Source organism: Apium graveolens, chromosome 5, assembly GCF_009905375.1.
Source record: "Apium graveolens cultivar Ventura chromosome 5, ASM990537v1, whole genome shotgun sequence".
NCBI lineage: Eukaryota > Viridiplantae > Streptophyta > Magnoliopsida > Apiales > Apiaceae > Apium > Apium graveolens.
In genome coordinates this window covers 110,181,876-110,204,246 of record NC_133651.1, presented here as the reverse complement: position 1 = coordinate 110,204,246, position 22,371 = coordinate 110,181,876, and the positions used below count along the sequence as shown (strand labels likewise).

At 34.3% G+C, this 22,371-nt stretch overlaps 1 protein-coding gene across 1 annotated transcript; it reads left to right on the top strand.

Moving 5' to 3' along the window:
- The first annotated feature begins 18,280 nt into the window (after positions 1-18,280).
- Positions 18,281-21,126, top strand: LOC141660307 (uncharacterized). Its single transcript, XM_074467283.1, has 10 exons — positions 18,281-18,550; positions 18,816-19,004; positions 19,153-19,245; positions 19,336-19,518; positions 19,611-19,713; positions 19,825-20,007; positions 20,134-20,334; positions 20,422-20,708; positions 20,788-20,900; positions 21,069-21,126. The coding sequence occupies exons 1-10, from the start codon at positions 18,281-18,283 to the stop codon at positions 21,124-21,126; spliced, it is 1,680 nt and encodes a 559-aa protein (XP_074323384.1).
- The last annotated feature ends 1,245 nt before the right edge of the window (positions 21,127-22,371 follow it).

Below are 22,371 nucleotides of genomic sequence, written 5' to 3'. Positions count from 1 at the left end.
CTTCACAGATGAATAGGTTTGAGGGTAGTACTCCTGAGGGGGAGCTATCTAAATCCTCTCCAATTTAATTGGAGGTTCCTTTAGAAGGAACAACTCCCCTCAAAACCCTAGCTGAAATTGCCTTCACAGTTGAAGCTAGGAGTATAATTGCCAATGACCCTGATATGGGAGAGGCAAGTCCATCACATTTATGTGACAGTGCTCTGCAAGGTGCACAAAGGTTTGAGGCTGGTGTACATGACAGTAACCCAGTCAACTCCTCTCCAATTCCAATGGAGGTTCCTACTACATGTGGTGAACAACAAACTGTCAAAACCATAGGTTTATCTATGAGTCAAACTGTGACTTCAGTCACAGGTGGTAATGTAAACATTTCTCAATAGCCATCCTCATCTCAATCCAACCAACCACATGTCATGGCTCAATGGCTACAAGATATGGAAGCTCAGCCTTCTACAGTTGATATGTTGGTAGATCAAATCTCAGGCTTGGCCAATCTTTCTCAGCAATTGCTCACTTCAGACATGGGGAACCAGGACTATCAAGCTATACTGCTATGCTTCAATGAAGAGGCTGAACAACAGAAGGAGAAGATAGTAGAAGAGGCTGAAGAAGATGGAAATGTAGATGCCTGGTTGTCTAGTGACCATGTGGCAGAAATGGATGAAGTTTTGGCTAGATTCAGGAGAAAATACATAACTATCTTGGGAAGAAATGCTAAAACTCTCACTCTTCCTGAAGTCTATGATACCATTATGGAGGTGCATAAAGCTCAACTCAAGGTTTTCCATCTCTTTGGAAAGGCCCTTGAAGTGAAATTGACTGGACATGAAGATAAAGTCAGGAGGTTGATCAAGGAAAAGATGGATGACATTGTGCCTTCTCAAAAGGACATCAAAAATCAATTCCAGTCTTTCTCTGAGCAAATGTCAAGGATGGATCTGGCCTCCATAGAGAAGGAAGTGTCAAAAATGAAGAGCTCTTTTAAGGCCCTGTTTGATCAAGTTCAAGCTCATATCAAAAATTCAAATGATACCAGGGTCAAGCTAGATCAAATTCATTCTGCTAGGTATGAGCCTTCATTTCTTCTCATGGAAGGTGTCAGAAAAGCTGTTGATGAACACTTTGGTCCTTTTCCACCAAAACCTCTACTCCTCAAATAAGAGAACTTCAAGATCAAATTTCTTCACTTCAAGCTTCCAATTCAAATTTATCTTCACAAGTCAGAGCTCTAACTACATTGGTTGAGAGTCAACAACATGATATTCAGGCCCTAGTGGAGTCCCATAAGCATTTATAAATGCAGAATATAGTTGCTTTGGTAGCAATTATGGGAAAACTCAACATACCACTGCCAGCATTGCCTGAAGCTGTAAGACCTGAGATTCCTACTCCCCTACTCATGCCTGTCACCAAGACTAAGGGGGAGATAGATGCAAGGCTAGCACAATCAACACTCAAAAGTCAAGAACAAGATCTAGAACAAGAGAGGCTCCTTATGGCTGCTCAAGGTCCAGGAATGACACAGGATTTTGACAACTTGCTCAGTGGATTAAGGAACTCTCTCAACAACAATTTCTTCACTTACAGAAAGACCTTGGAAAAGACTATCAATTATATCAGGGTATTACAGATCCCAGTCAAGGACCACTTTTTGGAGAAAAGGATAGTGATCAATCTTAATGATTCTGGTGTAGACAGATCTATGCAAGTCAACTTCAATTATCTAATTTCCAGAAGAGCATCTGAAATAGACATTCTGATTAACAAAGTCAGGATAATCAACAATGAAGAGAAAATGCTACTAGCAGAGTTGAAGAAGGCTCAAGAAGCTGCATTCCCAGAAGCCTACCTACATCCAAGCAAAGGGGTGCACTATATCTGCTCTACAACCAAGCAACTGAAACATTTCCAAGTACCTAAAAACTGTGTCATGGCCAACAGAAGACTGATAATGGTGCTTGAGTCTGAGCTGAAAAGTAAGAAATTGAAGACTAGTGAAGATGAAGCTATGATCAAGATTCCGAGGAGATACATTGATAACCCTGAAGCCAATTTGCCCAAAACTCAAATCAACACAGATGACTTGGGTGATGATGAGCAGAAGAAAGATGGTCAAAATCCTTCTGGCTCAAACTCAAGTCAATCTAGCAAGGCAATTGGTGGAAAAGGTGATAGTGAGAAAGAGAAGGAGAAGAAAAATGGATCTGAGACTCAAAGGAGGGGTGGAAGGAGACAAAGACAAAATAATGATACCGCACAACCTCTCCAAACCCTAAATATCCAAATACCAATTGCTAAACCTTCACATTCAATCTCATCAAAAACTGCTCAACCTCAAACCTCTAAGCCTAAATATTTCTACAAGCTCAAAGCAAACTCTCTCCTAAAAACTCAAATCACTCGCAGCCATACTTCTCTGAAAAGACTCAAAAATATACATTCATTCAAGACACCCCATAAAACACACTTCAAAACAGTTGGAATAGGTCCAAAAGAAGCCAATGTCAAGGGAAGAATCAGAAGAAAAAGAAGACAACTGACAACTGAATTTCTCAATGATCATGGATTTGGTAAAAAGGCCATCTGGAACAGATATGATCAAAATGATTTCCAACATCTAAATGTTATGGATTCAGATGAACACTACTTCCAATAGGTAGCTGAAAGAATTGTCAGAGTTTGGGTTGTTCACATCAAAGAAGTTAGAATCTATTACAGTGATGGGTTCTTTGAAAATCTTGGAAACAGACTAATGGATTCCCTCTCAATTGTTGAACTGAAAAGGGTGATAAGCTTGATGAATGGTAAAGACTCAGCCACTAAGGCATGGAGAACAGTATTAGCAGTATTTGTGGCTAACAGAGAGCAGATGAGGAATAAGCATAGAGATTTGCTAGCTGAAAAGAGGAGAAAGTATGAGCATAACATTGATGAGTATATCAGAAGATCAGAAGAATTGAAGGCAGCAGGCAAGAGCAGAATATCAAAGGATGGAAGATTTCTGAATACAAAAGCTGGCTCTTTGTCAAGTTACAGGATAGGGATGTTAGCTAGATATTCTAAGCCAGATTTGATGAAACTAATAGAGGCTCTAACTGACACCCCCATCCTAGAAGAATTAGAAATACTTGTGCAAATTAAGAACATAATTGAGAAAGAATCAGACAGCTCAGTCTTTACTTAATTATTGTAAACTGTCAAATGTCCAATGTACAAGTGTTGTATCAGCTTTTGTATTGTCTTATTTTCATTCTTTAACTTGGGGTTAGTCTTGTTAACAGACATGAATTTGTGAAAAGCAATCTTCTCACAAATTGGGGGAGATTGTTGTGCAAGACATGCCTGTACCATAACAAGACTAAGTCATACTGACAACCCTGAGATTAGTTGTATTGTGACCTTAATCTGTAATTCATACTTGTAACACTTAATGTCTGTAAAATGTAAATGGAGCAGACTGGAGCATTTTTCTCTAAACAGTGTCAAGCCTAAGAATTCTATCTGGAAGAAGATTAAGAAGATCATGCCTCAGAAGAATTATGAAGAAGCTTGGAGTTGAATAAATCTATTTGGTGTAAAACATTCTAAGTCAAGATCTCTACAAGTCACAGAATTAGTGTTATAGAGAAGTCATTCGAGAACTCAGGAATTGCCTATCGAGAACTCAGGAATTGCCTATCAAGAACTCAGGAACTGTCTATCGAGAACTCAGGAAATGCTATTGGAGATATCGATAAGTCGGATACCCATTCGAGAACTCAGAGATATCGACAAGTATACATTCATTAGAGAACTCTGAGTTATCGATAAGCCAAATTCCATTAGAGAACTCTGAGTTATCGATAAACCAAAATTCACTAGAGAACTCATAATTGTCGATAAGTCAAGGCAACAATGAAATTTCAGAGATATCGAAAAGCCAACATGCCTATCGAGATGTCGAGTTCTCTACAGCTTAATTGGAGATCTCGAAGTGAAGAAATTTCTCTAAGTACAGAATTTCAGAACAGTTTAATATCCAAGGTTGCAGATCAACAAACAATTCACATAGCTGGATTGACAAGTCTACAAAAAGCAGCTTGAGAGATGTGCAAGATCAATGACAAAGATTAACTGACATAGGAGATTAAAGTAAATACGGGATGCTAAATATATGCTAAGCTAGAAATGGAAGATTTGCTTTTCTATAAATACAAATGATAAGTGACAGTTTAGAAAAGCTAATAGCATATTTATTATCCACTGTGTAAACCAGCAGTTAACTGAGTTATAAAGTTAACACCGGTCGTCTAGTTAAGTAGAACAATCAAAATAGAAAATTGTGTGTTCTCTCTTAAGAAAGAAGCTAAGTTCTAAAACAAGAACTTAGATATTTTGTAGCAAAACACTGCTTGATTTTTAATATAAAATTAAGTGAGTTTTGAAGATCTTTGTCTTACATATTTGCCCAGTTATTTATGTTTAACATCTATTCTACTAAATCATTGATAACAACCAACTGCTACAGCCTAAGTCGATCAAAAATAAAACATTTAAGCCAAAACACATTCACCCCCTCCTCTCTCTGTTGTATTCATATCTAACATTTCCGTTCACCAAATCAGTCATTTGAGTAACCGTTTTGAAGCTTATGGAATTCTCTATTCGATTCTGTAATTGATTTCGTTGTTTGATTACTCGATTTTAGTTTTAAGTTTTTGGGTTTATTTATCAAATTCGGGTTTTGAGTTTTGTTAGTTGTTAGATAATTCTGTTAGTATAGGCTTGTAGATCGTCTTGTTTGCAATCGAACCATACTGATTTCGTCGAGTTTGGCTTCAGTTTTGAGGTTGTCGAAAAACCACCGTTGTCGGCGGTATTCTTGCGTTTCCGGCGTCGTGGCTGCTGAACGAAGAAGGAAAAGGATAGGGGAAGATGTTGGGCGTGATGGTCGAACGAAAACAAGGCTGAAATCATAGTTCCGTTGTTGTTCATCGTCGAATTGTAGTTGCCGGAAACCGTCACCGTCGCCGGATTCTGGGACGGCGACGGCTGTTCTTCGTCGATCCGAGTCGACTCGGGAAACGACCCGGGTTTGATCCTGAAAATCCCCAATTTGTTTTCCTGTTTGTGTTTCTAAATTTCAATTATTTAATCATATTTTTATAAAATCAAAAATCAGTTTTAATAATTCTAAAAATCTAATAAAAATTAGATTTAAATCCTGAAAATTATTATTAATAATTTCTAAATTATTTTATTAATTTAGAAATTCATATTTAACTATTTAATAAATTATTTAATTATTTATCAAATTATTTATTTATTTACTTATTATTTAATAATTAAGTAATTAATTAATAATTAAGGATTAAAAATAATCGAAAAATATGATTAAAGATTCGATAATTAGTTAAATAATACAAATAAATGAATGATACGTCGGATTATTATTATTATTATTATTATTCGAGCGATAGTTAGATATTCGAAGAATGCCGTAATAATTATTCATAACGAATAATTAAATACAGATAATCGATTAATCGTATAAGTTGTAATAATAACCATAATAATTCAATAATTATACGAAGAATGCGAGTAACTCGTATTTATACGAGTAGTTGATCATTGAGTTGGATTATGATTTGAATAATAATTAATTATCCGATAAATAGCGTAACAGTTAGTTGTATCGATTATTTATTTGTAAATAATTGATCTAATCGAAGAAGTAACAATAATTTGTAAATAATGGTAATAAATTGTAATTAATCATAACAATTAGGAATTAATTATTTTAAAATACAATAATTATTAAATAATTACTTATTACTTATTTATTATTTATTTATTACTTATTAATTATTTAAAAATGATTAATTATTTCGGTAATTAATCAAACAATTTTCAATAAATCATAATAAATTCATTTTAATTCCAAAAATTATAAAAAATCATTTTTAACTCTGATTTTTCTTACATAATTATTTAAAAATTAATTTAAGGTTTAAAAATTAGTAGTAATTAATTATATGGAATATTAAATTGGATTATTCGTATTTAATCGATATTAATTAAACCGTTAGTCCGATCTGAGTGAAACGAAAGCCCTTTGACACAGAAAAATGAATTCTTTTTATTAAAAATAATATTAAAGCCTAATTTCTTCTAGAAATTAGTTGGCTTTGTTACTTGTTTGATTATCAATCGAGTTGCGTGCCGAAACGAATCCGAAAAATTCCGAAAAATGGGAAACAAGTCAGATGATGATCAGTTGAGCGATCAGCGAGTCAATTTCGACTCTAAAAATTATTTTAACTATAAAAAAATGATTATATGCTTATATGCTTATGTGTATTATGTGGTTAATCGAGTCTTACTTGCTAATATGTAATATACGAGTCAGTCATAAGCGCATGGGTAGGTAATATGAACGATGTGAAGTTGATTCAAGATGCAATTGAAGTACGAAATGACTTAACAAGTCTATTTTTCTAACAGAAGCTAAGCCAGTAAGGCAGGTTGAGTAGGTGATAGATGAAGGTGATTTAATTGCAGTGAGTCGTGCAGAAGGCCTATTCTACTTTTAGAATAGTGATATTTCTTCAGATTCTTATTACGCTTGCACTCTTTTGATTCTTGTTCATATTTTATTTCAATTCTTGATTTCTCCCTTTTATTTGAATTTATTGTTAATATTCCTATTGTTACTCACACATATTGATGTATTCTGGTGATTAGAATATGTCAAAGCATACTGATTGTTCTGTTTGCTATTTCATGGACTGGATAATAATACTTTGGGGATTAAGTTTACTTAATCCTATGGACCGGGACATAACTGGATCCTTGAGATGGGCCGTAGTGCCTGGGTGCCCGACGAGATCTATATAGTGGGATACAGATCTGCACTGTATCCTGGCTGATCAGCAGGGTATAGATGCGAACTTGTGTCCAGTTTAGTTCATTTGTATTTGCCAGTAATGGCCTTCTTTCTATTCTCGCGGGGTTATAACTTTACAGATATAACCGGGTTACGGATTCATTTAAATTGCTTTAACACTGTTTATATTTTAAGGACTTGTTGAGCAATTTTTGGCTCACCCTTTTTGTTGTTATCCACCTTATTGTTTTTAGTTAAGAAGGAATATGAAACCCATCAGGACTCGAGTGGTAAAGAAGCGGGCCAAGCCTCGGGATCCTCTCATACCCAAGGTGTTGATCCCAGTTCAGGAAGAAAGCTTTGAGTTGCCCGAACAGGTGGAGTGTAGATAGTTAGGGTGTGTGTTTGAATAAAAGAAGAACTTAGTTTAAAACTGATTAGACAATGGTTTGTAATAAAGAAAGTTTGTAAGATTTTGAATTTGGTTTGTAATAAAGTAGTTAGTGGTTCTTGTTTTCATACTTCAACCTAAAAAGATCCTGGTTAGTGTTAAAGGGATTTAGATTCATTTCTTTATTATTTATTTATCAGATTGTACAGGTTTGGTGATTAGCTAGTAACCCCCAGACTTATACCCCGGGTCTGGAGGGCGTTACAATCAGATATGGCTCCTTTACTCAAAAAGTGAATGTTTATTTTTGTAATTCTTCACACAAATACTGATATGATTTCAACAGAACTTAATCATCAGAACTTCCATCAGAACTTGTCCTCAGAATTTATGCAACTGACACTTAAACTGTTCATCTAAAATAACATTGATCACCACAGTAATTTTCATCATTCATATGGAGTGTAAGTGTGTGTTTTAATCTAAATATCAAACAAAGAGTAAAGTCTGATTCACTTCAGTACATCTTAGAGATAAGGCATAACTAAGAACTTTGCTCAAAATCTGTCATTAGTTTGAAGTCTACTATAGAATGAGTTCATGCATGAGTCCACCTCAACTGTTTTGTGCTCATTTTATGTATCTTTTGAAATTCCTTTTTACAGTGGCTTCTCAGTGCAAGTGGGTCACGACTGCTTATCAGAATTTATGCTATTATCATAGTATTTCTCCAGTAATTAGAGAATGTGAAAAGTCACCAAGAAAATTTTATTTTGCTTTTCTAATGCATATTACTTAATACCGCAATGCACTTGGGTCTTTCCTTCCACATACATTTTTCTCTAGATCTCAAAGGAGTACCTGATATTTATTTCTTTTCTTTACTTTTTTCTCTTGATAAGTGAGGCTTATCAACACTTAGTACATCCATGAAATTTACCAACATCAGAACTTAACAGGTAAGAAGCATTATTCTAGTTTTTGACTTAGTAATAAGATACACAAAGTAAACCTAACCAAGCTCAATATCAGAATTTGCTTGTGTTAAAAGATTTCCACATAAACAATTACTTCAAAGATGGGGTCTTTAGTATATTAGAGACTACTAGGTCAGCATCTAGCACAGTTATCCTTATTGGATTGAATAGTCACAGAAACATTCATATCACTATCAGAGTTTAGAAATTCACATCAGACAACAATCAACACTTAGGTAAATTTCAATTTAAGCATAGATTACATAAAGAGAGTAATATCTATAAATATTGATTATAAAGTATGATGTATCAGAACATAAACTAAACAGATTTAGTGAAAGAACCTAAAACCATTCCAAGTTCATTTACTAATCTTGTAAAAGTAGCTTCACACAATGGTTTTGTGAAGATATCTGCTAGTTGTTGATCTGTTGGAACAAAATGCAATTCCACTGTACCTTTCATCACATGTTCCCTTATAAAGTGGTACCTAATATTGATGTGCTTTGTCACTGAGTGCTGAACTGGATTACCTGTCATAGCAATAACACTTTGATTATCACAGTAAATAGGGATTTTAGAAAATTCTAACCCATAATCCAGTAACTGATTCTTCATCCAAAGAATTTGTGCACAATAGCTTCCTGCAGCAATGTCATCTGCTTCTGCAGTTGATGTGGAAATTGACTTTTGTTTCTTGCTAAACCAAGAAACTAATCTGCCTCCAAGAAATTGGCAGCTTCCACTTGTGCTTTTCCTGTCAATTTTGCACCCTTCAAAATCTGCATCTGAGTAACCTATTAGCTTAAAGTCTAATTCCCTAGGATATCCCAGATCAGCTGTACCCTTAAGGTACTTGAAAATTCATTTCACAGTTGTTAAGTGAGGTTCTCTTGGATCTTCTTGAAATCTTGCACAAAGACAGATAGCATACATAATATCAGGTCTACTTGCAGTTAGATAGAGTAGTGAACCAATCATACCTCTGTAATTAGTAATATCTAATGATGTACCAGTATCCTTATCCAATTTTGTTGCAGTGGCCATAAGAGTGGATGCACTTGAACAGTCTTGCATTCCAAATTTCTTCTACAAATTTCTGGTGTACTTAGATTGACAAATAAAAGTTCCTTCTTCATTCTGCTTGACTTGAAGGCCCGGAAAATAGTTAAGTTCTCCCATCATACTCATATGATATCTTGACTGCATTAGCTTGGCAAACTTTTTAAAAAGTTTATCATTTGTAGAACCAAAAATGATATCATCAACATACATCAGCACCTAAAGTAAGTCCTTTCCATGGTTGAGATAGAATAAAGTTTTGTAAATTGTCCCTCTGTTAAATCCACTTTCTGGAAGAAACTAAGCTAGTGTCTCATACCATGCTCTTGGAGCTTGCTTAAGGCCATAAAGTGCTTTATCAAGTCTGTAGACATAATTAGGAAATTTTGAATCTACAAAACTTGGAGGTTGTTCAACATATACTTCTTCTTCCAATTCTCCATTAAGAAAAGCACTTTTTATATCCATTTGAAAGACTTTAAACTTTTTGTGAGCAGCACAAGCCAAAAATATCCTTATGGCTTCCAATCTAGCAACATGTGCAAATGTTTCATTATGATCAATTCCCACATGTTGAGAATATCCTTTTGCAACCAGCCTTGCTTAATTTCTTATAATTATGCCATCACAGTCAGTTTTGTTTCTGAACACCCATTTTGTACCAACAACTGATCTGTTCTTTGGTCTTGGCACTAGGGTCCAGGCTTTATTTCTTTCAAATTCATTTAACTCTTCCTGCATTGCTTGCACCCAATCAGCATCTTGAAGAGCTTCTTCCACTTTCTTTGGTTCATCCTGAGAAAGAAAAGAATGATAGAGACATTCATTTGATGTTGCTATTCTAGTTCTAATACCTGCTTCAGGATCTCCATTAATCAAGTCAGGTGTATGTGCTTTAGTCCATTTCCTTGCAGATGGAAGATTATCTCTAGAACTGGATGCTCCCCTATGATCCATGCTGTCTCCATCAACATTTTTTGATGCTCCCCCTGAAATTATGCTCTCTGAGTTGGATTTTTCAAAATTTGAGTTTCCAGAATTATCAGAACTTGGCCCATCAGAACTTGATGAATCAGAACTTGAAGAGCCTGTTCTAGGTTCTGATGCTACTTGAGATGTAGTTGGATCTTCAATATGCTCCCCCTGCAGAGGTGCATTTTCCTTTGGCGTAGTCACCACAGTTTCAATAACATCAGAGTTTAACCCATCAGAGTTTGCAGTATCAGGATTTAGACTATCAGAATTTACAGAATTAGAATTTAAAACTTCATTCTCAAATCTCAGCTGATCATGATCATTGAAATCTTCAAGTCCAGTAATCTTTTTATCATCAAAAGAGACATTGATAGATTCCACGACAACCCTTGTTCTTAAATTGTAGACTCTGAAGGCTTTTGTGGAAAGTGGATATCCAACAAAGATTCCTTCATCAGCTTTTAGATCAAATTTGGATAGCTGTTCAGGATGAGTCTTAAGAACAAAAAACTTGCAACCAAATACATGAAAATACTTCAGATTTGGCTTCTTTTTCTTCACCATCTCATATGGTGTCTTTCCATGCTTGTTGATAAGTGTTGTATTCTGAGTAAAACAAGCAGTCTGCACAGCTTCAGCCCAAAAGTAGGTTGGTAACTTTGCTTCATCAAGCATAGTTCGTGCAGCTTCAATACGAGTTCTATTCTTTCTTTCAACAACTCCATTTTGCTATGGAGTTTCAGGAGCATAGAATTCCTGCTTTATTCCATGGTCTTTGCAGAACTCTTCCATAGTCAAATTCTTGAACTCAGTGCCATTATCACTTCTTATGATTTTCACAGAGTCTTTGATCAATTTATCCAGTTGTTTGACATGATCAATCAAGATAGATGCATTTTCACTTTTTGTGTGCAAGAAATACATCCATGTGTATCTGGTAAACTCATCTACTATGACCATAGCATATTTCTTCTTTGCAATAGATATTACATTCGCTGGACCAAATAGATCAACATGTAGTAGGTGATAAGGCTCAAGATTTGAAGATTCAGTCTTGCTCTTGAATGAAGATTTTCTTTGTTTTGCCTTTTGACATGAATCACAAAGGCCATCAGGAGCAAATACTGATTTTGGCAGTCCTCTCACAAGATCTTTCTTGACTAGTTCATTTATATTGTTAAAATTTAAATGAGATAGTTTCTTGTGCCAATCCCATCTTTCTTCAATTGATACTCTGCTTAACAGACAGATTGCAGAACCATCAGAACTTGTTGAAAGTTTGGCTTCATAAATGTTACCATGCCTGTATCCCTTTAGAACAACTTTGCCTATTGATTTGCTTACAACTTCACAGTGTTCTTCAAAGAAATCCACATGATAACCTCTGTCACATATTTGACTAACACTCAGTAGATTGTGTTTAAGTCCTGAGACTAGAGCTACTTTTTCAATGATGACATTTCCAAGATTGATATTGCCATATCCCAGAGTTTTTCTCATGTTGTCATCTCCATAAGAAACTCCTGGGCCAGCTTTCTCCATAAAGTTTGATAGCAGGGCTTTATTTCCAGTCATATGTCCTGAACATCCACTGTCCAGAACTAGGATGCTTTTCCTGTTGCCCTGCAATCACAAAGACCACTAATGATTAGTTTTAAGGACCCCGACTTGCTTGGATCCTTTGGCCTTATTAAGTTTGTTAACATTTGCAGCGGATTTAACATCAGAGTTTATGTTAACATTTTTCTTATCAGAATTTACAGTATCGGACGTTGCATCAGAACTTAAACTAGAAGGAATAATGCTAACTTTCTTCAAAGAAGGTATTATTTGATAATAATCATAGTACAAACTATGATATTCCTTACAAGTATAAATGGAATGCCATAAACTACCACAATGAAAACAAGGATTTTGTGGTTTAAACCTAACATTCTGATTCTTAATACCTGATTTAAGAGGTAAAGAATTTATATCCATATTTTTCCTGCAAAAAGAAGCAAGATGGTTAATGTTTTCACAGTTAGACTTAATCTTTTTACCTTGTTTACATTCTTAATCTCTTTCAGCTTATACTTAAGCTGCTTCTTTGTCATTAAGCCTATGTTAACTTCAGCTGGTTTATCATGTTTTAATTTGTCAGAAGTTGACTCTGCCTTAACTTTTGTATCATTATATATCATCTCTTTAGAATCAGACTTTACAGTTTTAGCTACAAACTTAACAGGGTTTACCTTTGGCTTAGTAGTCTGTTTAACAATAATTTGCTTAATTTGTTCAGTTCCTATTTCACTTTTATCATCTCCATAACCTAAGCCCTCTTTCCAGTTTCCACTACTTAGCAAATTCTGAGTTGTTCTGCCAGAGTTAGTCCAAGTCCTGATAATCTCTTTTTCCTTTTCTAACTCAGTTTTTAGAGATTGATTCAATTTTAACACTTCATCTCTAATATAAAAAGCATCATCTCTTTCTTTCTGAGTTTAATGGAACATAACTAACTCTTTTTCTAAATAGTCATTCCTTTTCTTAAAAGCCAGATTTTCAGAAGTTAACCTATCACATGTTAAAGTCTGATCTCTATAGCTAATGAATATGGTTTCAAGATAAGATCTCAACTCAGTAATATCATCAGTATGAAAAGCATAAATTGTTTGAGGTACCTTTAACTCAATAGCTTCAGAACTGCTATCAGCATTTTCCATCAAAGCATAGTTCACCTCATGTTCAGAATCTGAAGTGTCTGTCCAGCTTTTCTTCTTTGTGACAAGTGCCTTGCCTTTGTAACCTTTTCCTTTATTGCAATCAAGAGATATGTGGCCTTTCTCACCACAATTGTAGCATTTAACATTTGAGTAATCTCCTATGTCAGACTTTCCTGCTTTGCCTTCAGATTTTCTGAATCCCTTCTTATCAGAACTTCCACTTTTCCTGGAAAACTTCTTTCCTTCTGAATTTCTTGTAAGATATCTTTGTAATGCCCTTCACCATAAGAGCACACAATCTCATCATCTTTTCATCAGTATCCATCTCAGATAGACTTTCAGTTTCTGAATCCTCATCATCATCAGAACTTGATGAATCTGAATCAGACTTTGTGATGAGAGCCTTTCCTTTGCCTTTCTTTGAGGCAGCCACTTTGGGGGATTCCTCCTCAGCCTTAAGAGCAACTGTTCTTGACTTTCTCCCATTCCTCTTGCTTCTTTGATCCATCTCAAGTTCTTGAGTTTTGAGCATACCATAAATTTCATCAAGAGTTGTTTCATCAAGAGCATAGTTGTCTCTTATAGTAGTTTCCTTTAAATCCCAACTTTCAGGAAGAGCTAAAAGGAATTTAAGATTAGTATCTTCATGATCATATTCCTTATCCACCAGTGACAGATCATTCAATAGTTTGACAAATCTGTCATATAAACCAGTTAATGACTCATCAGGTTTTGAGTCAAAGTGCTCATACTCTTGAGTGAGTTTAGTCCTCATATTCTTCTTAATTGCATCGGTTCCCTGGCATCTTGTTTCCAAGGCATCCCATATCTCCTTTGCAGTCTTGCAGTTAATTACCCTGTTTGACATGACATTATCAATGGCACTATACAGCAAATGCCTTACCTTTGCATCCTTGGCAATAGATGAGATATCTTCAGCTGTATACTCACTTTTCTCCTTTGGTACAGTCATTGCTGGTTGATCTGCAACTACAACAGAGAGCTTGGTTGGCTTATGTGGTCCTTCATTAATTCTGTCAAGGTATTCTGGATCTATAACTTCCAGAAACATAGTCATCCTCACTTTCCATATGGGATACTTAGAAGGTCTCAGTATGGGAACCCTAATAGTCTCATATCGACTATGGATTTGAGTCTTTGGAGTTTCTTCAGTTTTGGTGGGCTTGGTTGGAGTTTGTTCTTCTTCAGACATGATTGTTTTGGATCTTTACTGTATATGTGTTAACAGATATGCTCTGACACCACTTGTTAGGTCACACACACTGTAGAAGGGGGTTGAATACAGTATATACTACAATCAACTCGAATTAAGAACACAAGTATGAAACACTGAATAATCTTATTAATAAAACAGTATTACAACGGAACCGTTCTCTCTCAGTGATGAACAAATATCACGAGAGCTGCTAGGGTTACAATGAATAATATTCTCGATAACAATAACACATCTAGTGTAAACCCTATGATGTGTTTATATACCACACCGTTACAAAATAATCTTCTAATTGATATCGAATATAAGTCTGCATCCTAAAATATATCAATTAGTTATCTTTTCCTCCGAGTCTTCTATTCTTCATAGAATTTTTCTCCATGCATATCTCTTCTTGTGTTAATCTCAATCTTCTTTTCCTTCAATCAGTCGTCTTCCTTATCTGAAAGTCTTCTTAAGTCCTGATATTATCTCCTGATGAATATCTTCTGATATCTTAAGTTCTGATAACTTAAGTTCTGATATCTTAAGTTCTGACTTCAGTATAAGTACTGATTTCCAGTTAAGTCCTGATTTGTCCTGTTAGTCAAGATCTGAAAACTAAACACAAATCATTATTAGACATGACATCACAAATATATCTAACAGAGCCCACATATTCGGATTCAGACCCGAATGATCCGATTAGACACATGACACCTGCTGAGGAATGAGAGTGCGAGGAAGGTGACCTCAATTACATTCAAGTGGAATTTATGGAGAAAAATCTCTATTGAATCCATACCGCATTGATTTCTCCGATGGACAGTAAGTTAAATAAGTATTTAAATTGCATTCTTCCTATATATTGTTGTACTTACAACTGTCCACATTAGATTATGTTCATTATTTTGTTTCTATATAGTATTGAAAATAAAAAGACTTTGTTAAGCATGATTCGGGAGATGTGGCCTATTGGGCATTATATTTTTATCGACATTGAAGACAATAATCCCGGATGGTTAAATGCAAGGGTTTTAGAGTTTCAAGTAAGTGAAAAATCCCATTTTTTGTTTGCATTTATTTCTTGATTTTATGATGCATTTATCCTTAATTTAATCTTTGTTGCAATTTTAGAAATATTATAGACATCTTAAGGGGAAAAGCCGTTCAAAAGCAAGAAATATTGTTGAAGATCACATCAAGGTAACAATCAAAAGGACAATGAATGAGCTTAAAGTAAGAGTTGAGAAAAAAGTAAATAAAGAGGGTGTTTCCAAGTTGTCTTTAAAGTCGCCTTATTGGTCCGTTACATTTTGGAAAGATCTTTTAAAGTATTGGGAGACAATTGAAGGGCACTTGCATAGGTCATCGGTTGGATCCGCTATCCGCCAACAAATTGAAAGATTGCATAGTGTCCGTGTTTGGTCATTTAATAAAGTGCGAGAGGTAATGATATTTATTCTTTCACGCACACACACATACACGTTTATTTCATTTAATAATATCAACTAAGGACGTGCTAATATAAGTTGTTCAATATTTTGAAAGGTAATGACGAACAAAAATAAGAAGAAACCGACTAGGCTTGAAGTGTGGGATAAATGTCATATGAAAGTTGGATCTGATTCGGAAAATCCCGTCTACACTACTCTGGCTGCCATGCATATTGTGGTAATCTAAATTATTTTTAGTCTACATGTGCATTCTCATTTTTATTTTAAGCTTTTATAAATTTAATTATTCCAATAAAATATGAAAATTGTGTAGAAACGATATGTCGCTATTCTTGAGTGTATGCTTATGGAGGTGACACAAACGGGTGATAGAGATGAGCCATGGGATTGGTGGATGGAAGCATTGGGGGACCCCGAAGGTACAAAGCCGAATAAAAATTATGTTGGATTCCCCAATACTCGAGCCACCGATCTCTTGCCTACATTAGTTACCCACTATACCGAGATTCCACACGGAATGAAGCCGGCTCATCTTCATCCGCTCCTAAACAACGTGAAGCCATCCCCGACATTATCTATCTTGTCATCGTGAGAAATGTGCTGATGGAGATTCATGCTAATCCAAATCGGTTTGCTCGCCAACTATTCGATAAGGAAATATCTATATTTGCACGTACCGCTCTTGAGGCCTCGGATGCATCCTTCAATCCAAGTCAAAGGTTGCAATGGAATAGCCTAATTGGTGATGAGATTGTACATATTGTTTGGTCTTTGGTTGAAGATATCGTCCATAAAACTGAAGCTCGTGTTGCATAGGTATAAACTAATTCGTTTTGTTTAATTATTTGTTTTCATTTGTAATTAATTTATTTCTTCTTTTTAATTAGTTTATACTTGTGCATATAGGAAAATAATTGGCGTGCTTTGGAAGATGACAAGGATTATACATCCGAGGATGAGGTCTCGAATGATAAGGACATGGATGATGTCGGTGAGGATGGTTGGCAAGAGGATGAAGAAGGTGCATCTTCTAAAGTTTCCTTGACGGATTAGTTAATATTTTCCATTTATGGGATAGTTTTAATTTATAACTTTGGCGTGTTTATGGGATGATGCTCCATTTGTAGTGATACTTTATCGTTTAATGTTTTGCTTTGTGATATTATACAGTTTGATGCTCCGGTTATCGGAGTTTACATTTTATTTTATCAGATATATTATGGTTTAATTATGACATATTAGTAGTGTTTGCGAATGATTTGGAGTAGTTTATGAATTTTATTGATTGGTGTTGTTGTTTGATTGAGTTAGAGTGGTTCTATATTGAATTGGAATTGATTGGAATGGTTGTGATTGAATTGGAATGGTTTGGAATGGCACTGCAGAAAATCTGCAATTTTTTTTTGAAAATTTAGCCTCAAAACCAACCAAAATATTCATAATCAACCATTTTTTACCATAACAATTCCCAGAAAACTGACCGTCAGGACACATACCGACCATTCTGCACCTTTCGACAACAGTTAGTTTTGAGTTTCAGTCAATGGTCATAATAGACATAACCGACCGCCGGAGGTCGGTTTTAATCTGATGACATGGCACCAATTGTGCACACGTGGTGACATGTGTATAAATTGGACCCACCTACTTGGCTTGGTCAAAGGAACATAACCGACCGTTTTCCTCGTCGGTTTTAACGGTTTAACCCGACCAAAACTCATAACCGACCAGTTTTAAATTGACCACATGTTTTCGTCGGTTTTGGTCTTTAAACCAACCATTTTTTCTTAAAACAATCCAATTTTGTCGGTTAATTTTCTCATGTTTTCTTGTAGTGCATGCATTCTATGCCAATATATATCTATATGGACTATTCCTGGCATTTATTAGTGGTACTGCCATGCTATATTCACAAGTCAACAAATTTTAAAAAAAAAAGAATTAGTTGGGGAGTAGAGATTACCTTCATAAATTACACATGTTACCTATAAGAAATTTTGTCACTATAGTCGACAAATGTGTTTTTGTTTAAACAATCATGAATGTCCATTACCTATTTATTTTCTAATTGATGATAGTAACAAAAAAATTATTATTTTATTAAAATATATTTGATTGAATATTCATAAATTTTATTTGTAATAGTTTATTTAAATTTAGGTTCACAATTATTTTGTGTAACTTTATTGATGTTGTCAGGCTTTTGGATTGTATTATTTATATATAGCTTAGGATTTATTTGAAAAATTTATATTAATATTATCAATTCAATATTAATTTATAATCTATTAACTAATTTTAAGGGGGATACAACAAATAATTGTAATAATGGAATTTATTATCATTATTGCGGATTACTCAATTGTCACCAACTCGCTGCAAATCAATTTTAGGGGAGGTGGGTTAGAGAATTAAAGAGATAAAGTTGTTAAAAAGAAATCTTAGAGATTATGTTTAGATATTATGAAATTAATATCAAATGTACTGTAGTGGATTGGAGTCATGGAAAATAAGAAAAACAGTGTCAACTCCTCCGCTATATAAGTGGATGCTTTACTATCATTTTCAGTACGAGCTCTCTCTTATTCTACACATACACATACAATTATTTCAAATTAACATATTAACAATTGAGATGGCCTCAGCTAAGAATGGCAACATGAGTGAGGGAAACAAAGCACCTGCAGTCGCCCAGATCAATCCAGAGATCAATCCATATCGCAAGTGGCTTGAGTGTCAGCCTGATCCATCATCCATAGCTGCAGAAACAATGCAAGCTGCTGAGGAAATTGCTTGGAAGGAAGTTCTTTACAAAATCCATCCTACTTGGGATGACGAAGAGAAAAGGGCAGACATCACCCTTTTTCTTCGGACACTCATTAACCATTCTTTTCCCGGAGTTGAGGTTATTTTTCATCACCTTAACTAAATTTACTTTTTATTGTTGTTTATGTTTCTTGTTAGTTATCACCAGATTTTAATGGTTCCATTTTATAACTACTTTTATTTGATCTCATACGAAAAAGAAATGTTTTATTTCATCATTCAATATATTTATTCAACTAATATAAATATATCCATCAAATATTTAAATTTAGATTTCATTTAATTTTATTCATTTAAAATAAATGAAATCATCAATATTAATTATTGATCTGCAAATTTTGCAGGTTTTTCCCTATGGTTCAGTGCCTCTCAAGACATATCTTGTGGATGGAGATATAGATTTGACCGTAATATGTTCACCTGATATCAACAAAAATCTTTTGGCGGATGAGATATACACACTTCTAAAAAATGAACAACTTAATGTGTATGCTGAATATGCAGTAAAAGGAACAAAGCTGATTGATGCTAAGGTAATAAGAAAACTAATATGTTGTAGAAAAGGTTTTGTAAAAAACAGATGAGAATGCCAATTTTTTATAAAAGAAAAGATTAGGTCCTTTTATTTATTTAATTTTGGTATTTACCATCCAAACAATTAATAGCGGTAATTCAATGCAGGTTAAACTTGTGAGTTGCAAAGTTAACAAAATCTCAGTAGATATATCCTTTAATCAATTGGGAGGACTTTCTGCATTATGTTTTATGGAACAGGTATTGTCTTGGCCTTTTATTTAATTATTTATAATCTAGTTTTTTTACCTCTAATAATTCTATCGTGTTGTTGCTCCTTGAATATTTCAGATTGATCTGCGCATTAACAAGAATCATCTCTTTAAACAAAGTATTTTGCTAATAAAAGCTTGGTGCCATTACGAAGCTCATGTCCTGGGCTCCTTTCATAATCTACTGGCTACATATACTTTGGAGGTTTTGATTCTATGTTTATTCCAGTTTTTCGGTTCAACTTTAAATGGACCTTTAGCGGTAAGTTATGGTAGCTATGAGCCTGAATTTGTTTATAATTTATGCATTATATCAGAGGATTTGTTCTTTAATATATCATCTCCTCTTTGTAGGTGCTGTATCGATTCTTGGACTATTATGGAAAGTTTGATTGGTCTAACTATTCTATAAGTTTGGATGGTCCAGTTCGCACATCATCCCTTCCAGATGTAGTTGGTAAGCAGTATGCGCTACTGAATTTAAATATTACTTTATTGTTTTAAGTAATAATTACGCAAGGGTAGTACCAGCAGAAACCTTTGGAGAATGATGTTTTTCTACATGCAGTTGCTGATCTGGGGAATGACAGCGCAGGATTATTGCTTTCAGTGGAAGATCGGAGATCAGATATTGACATGTTTGCGTATTCAAGTTACAGTGAGCAGGATTGGGGCAGATTTGATGTGCAAGATCTTAATATAATTGATCCACTGAAAGAAAACAATAACCTAGGCCGCATGGTGTACAAAGGTAAAGAAATTAATTGTAATTCCTTTTTTCACTAGGCATGATAGAAGATATATGTTGGATACATCTATTAAATTTTTGCTTTTTTTTTTAAATTTCATTGAAACATCTGTAAGTGCTTTATTTTAGGTAACTTCGAGAGAATTCAATCTGCTTTAAAATATGGGGCTCGAACTCTTGGAAAAATTCTTCTGTTGCCAAGGGATAGTATTCCGGGGGAAATAAAAAAGTTCTTCGAGGGCACCTTGAGTACTTATGCTCGCAGTGTTGTTAAAGTAGTGGAAAGTTTACAACCCTTACCGCCACCTGAGGAAGATTTGCATTTGGAAGGTAAAATCATCTCCCTTACCATCATATTTTTACAAGAGCAATTTCTTTACAAATGATGTTTTAGAATACTGGATACTTTTGTTTCAGGAGCTCAGCTTGCAAGGGACATGGATGCTAGAGAAAACTCCGACTTGTTAGATCTGGACGGAGATTATGCAAGTTTAGTCAGAAACTTCGTGCACAGTCGGTGTACAGTTGGATATTCTGCAACTCTTCCATCGGTTAGAACTCTGCCTCCCCCAACCATTACCTATGAACAGATAATGTGGACTGGTACATGGTGTATGCAATCATATCCTGCAGCTGATGAGGGGCAAGTGGCATACATTGAAGACAGGCACCTACAGGAAATGGGCCGCTACGTCCACAACATGGTAAAAGTTTAATAAGTTCTCTACTATTTTCATTGTGCTCATACATTTTTTATTTTAACCTGCCACTTGGATTCTGCAGTTCTCAACTCCTTTCAGGGCGGAATACTTTTATCAGCCACGGGTAAACCAAATGCCAGAGCCTTCCCGAGCGTTGCAGAACGGAGATGCAAACGCTGTTGAAGAAGCGATAAGGTATCATTTACCAGATGTTAAATATCTATGTTTCTGAGTTTTTGTTATCAGTTTTTCTAGAACCCCTATGTATTTAAAAGAGGCCGGTTTGATTGGATCCTATATCATCTTCAACAGTTTTTAGTGCAGTAATAACTAAATTTATCTTTGGTATATTTCAACTTTCAGGAACGAAGAAAATCCGATAAACCTCAACAGCGAACAAGACTTTCCTCCTCTAGAATGAAATACATTCGTATATTGTATACCATGCAGTTACAGAAAATCACTGCAATTCTGTTCTTTTTATCAATTTATCTTCCAAGTTACTGTAATAAATAGTATCAATTCTTGCAAAAATCAAGCAGTATTCTACATTTTTTGTTTTGTTCTTACCTCTAATTTACTGTGCAACTCCTTTTTCGTCTGGTAGTGTTAAATACCCTGCGGCTGCAAGCTGCAACCATCCTAATGACTCACCGCCCATTTTTTATATTCATCTTAACTGGTTTGTATGGCAAATTCATAATTAATTAGTTTACTAAGCCTCCTTTTATAGCGGCTTATAAATGTACTGAAATATCTTTATACTATTATATTAAAAATGAAATATTAAAAAATTTAGTTGTTAGTTATTTGGTCATTCTATTATAAATAATACAATCATATTATATAAATAATACAATCATATTATATTTCTATATTATATTTAAAAAACAAGACACCTAAAATTACTCAACTATCAGTTCTATTATTTTTAAAATATGACACTTATATTATATTCTTATATTATATTTAAGTTTGGTTGTTGGTTATTGGTCGTTATGTTATATTTAAAATTGGACAATTATATTATATTTCTATATTATATTTAAAACAAGACACCTAAAATTACTCATCTATCAATTCTATTATGTTTAAAATAGGACACTTATATTATATTCTTATATTATATTTAGAACAATACACCTAAAATTAAAATGTAACTTTATATTTTGAACAGAAAAACAAACACACGCAACCGCAATCCGGGAATTATATCTCGCTTATCAACGGGAATTCTATCTCGCTTATCAATTGTCTCATATGCTTTCATCAGTCAATCAATTGTCTATATTATTATATTAAAAATGAAATATTGAAAGTTTTGTTATCGGTCCTTGTTCTCTCAATCTAGAGCCGTTAAATCAAATTAGATATAATTTTAAAAATTATTATTCAAGTAATATAATATCAAATCATAAAAGCAACATATTATCAAAATTATAATTTATAATATATAATGATAAAAACGACTGTTCATCGCATGGATATATATACTAGTATACATTAAAATAATACCATGATTTTTTTTAGATTTCCCCGGTCAATTTGATTGACTTATGTTTTACCTTTAAAGATTAAATATTAGAACAAACTTGAAAACAGAGCAATAATCTGAATTTATTAAAGAAAAATAACATAAAATATTTGCAACCTAAATCATAATATT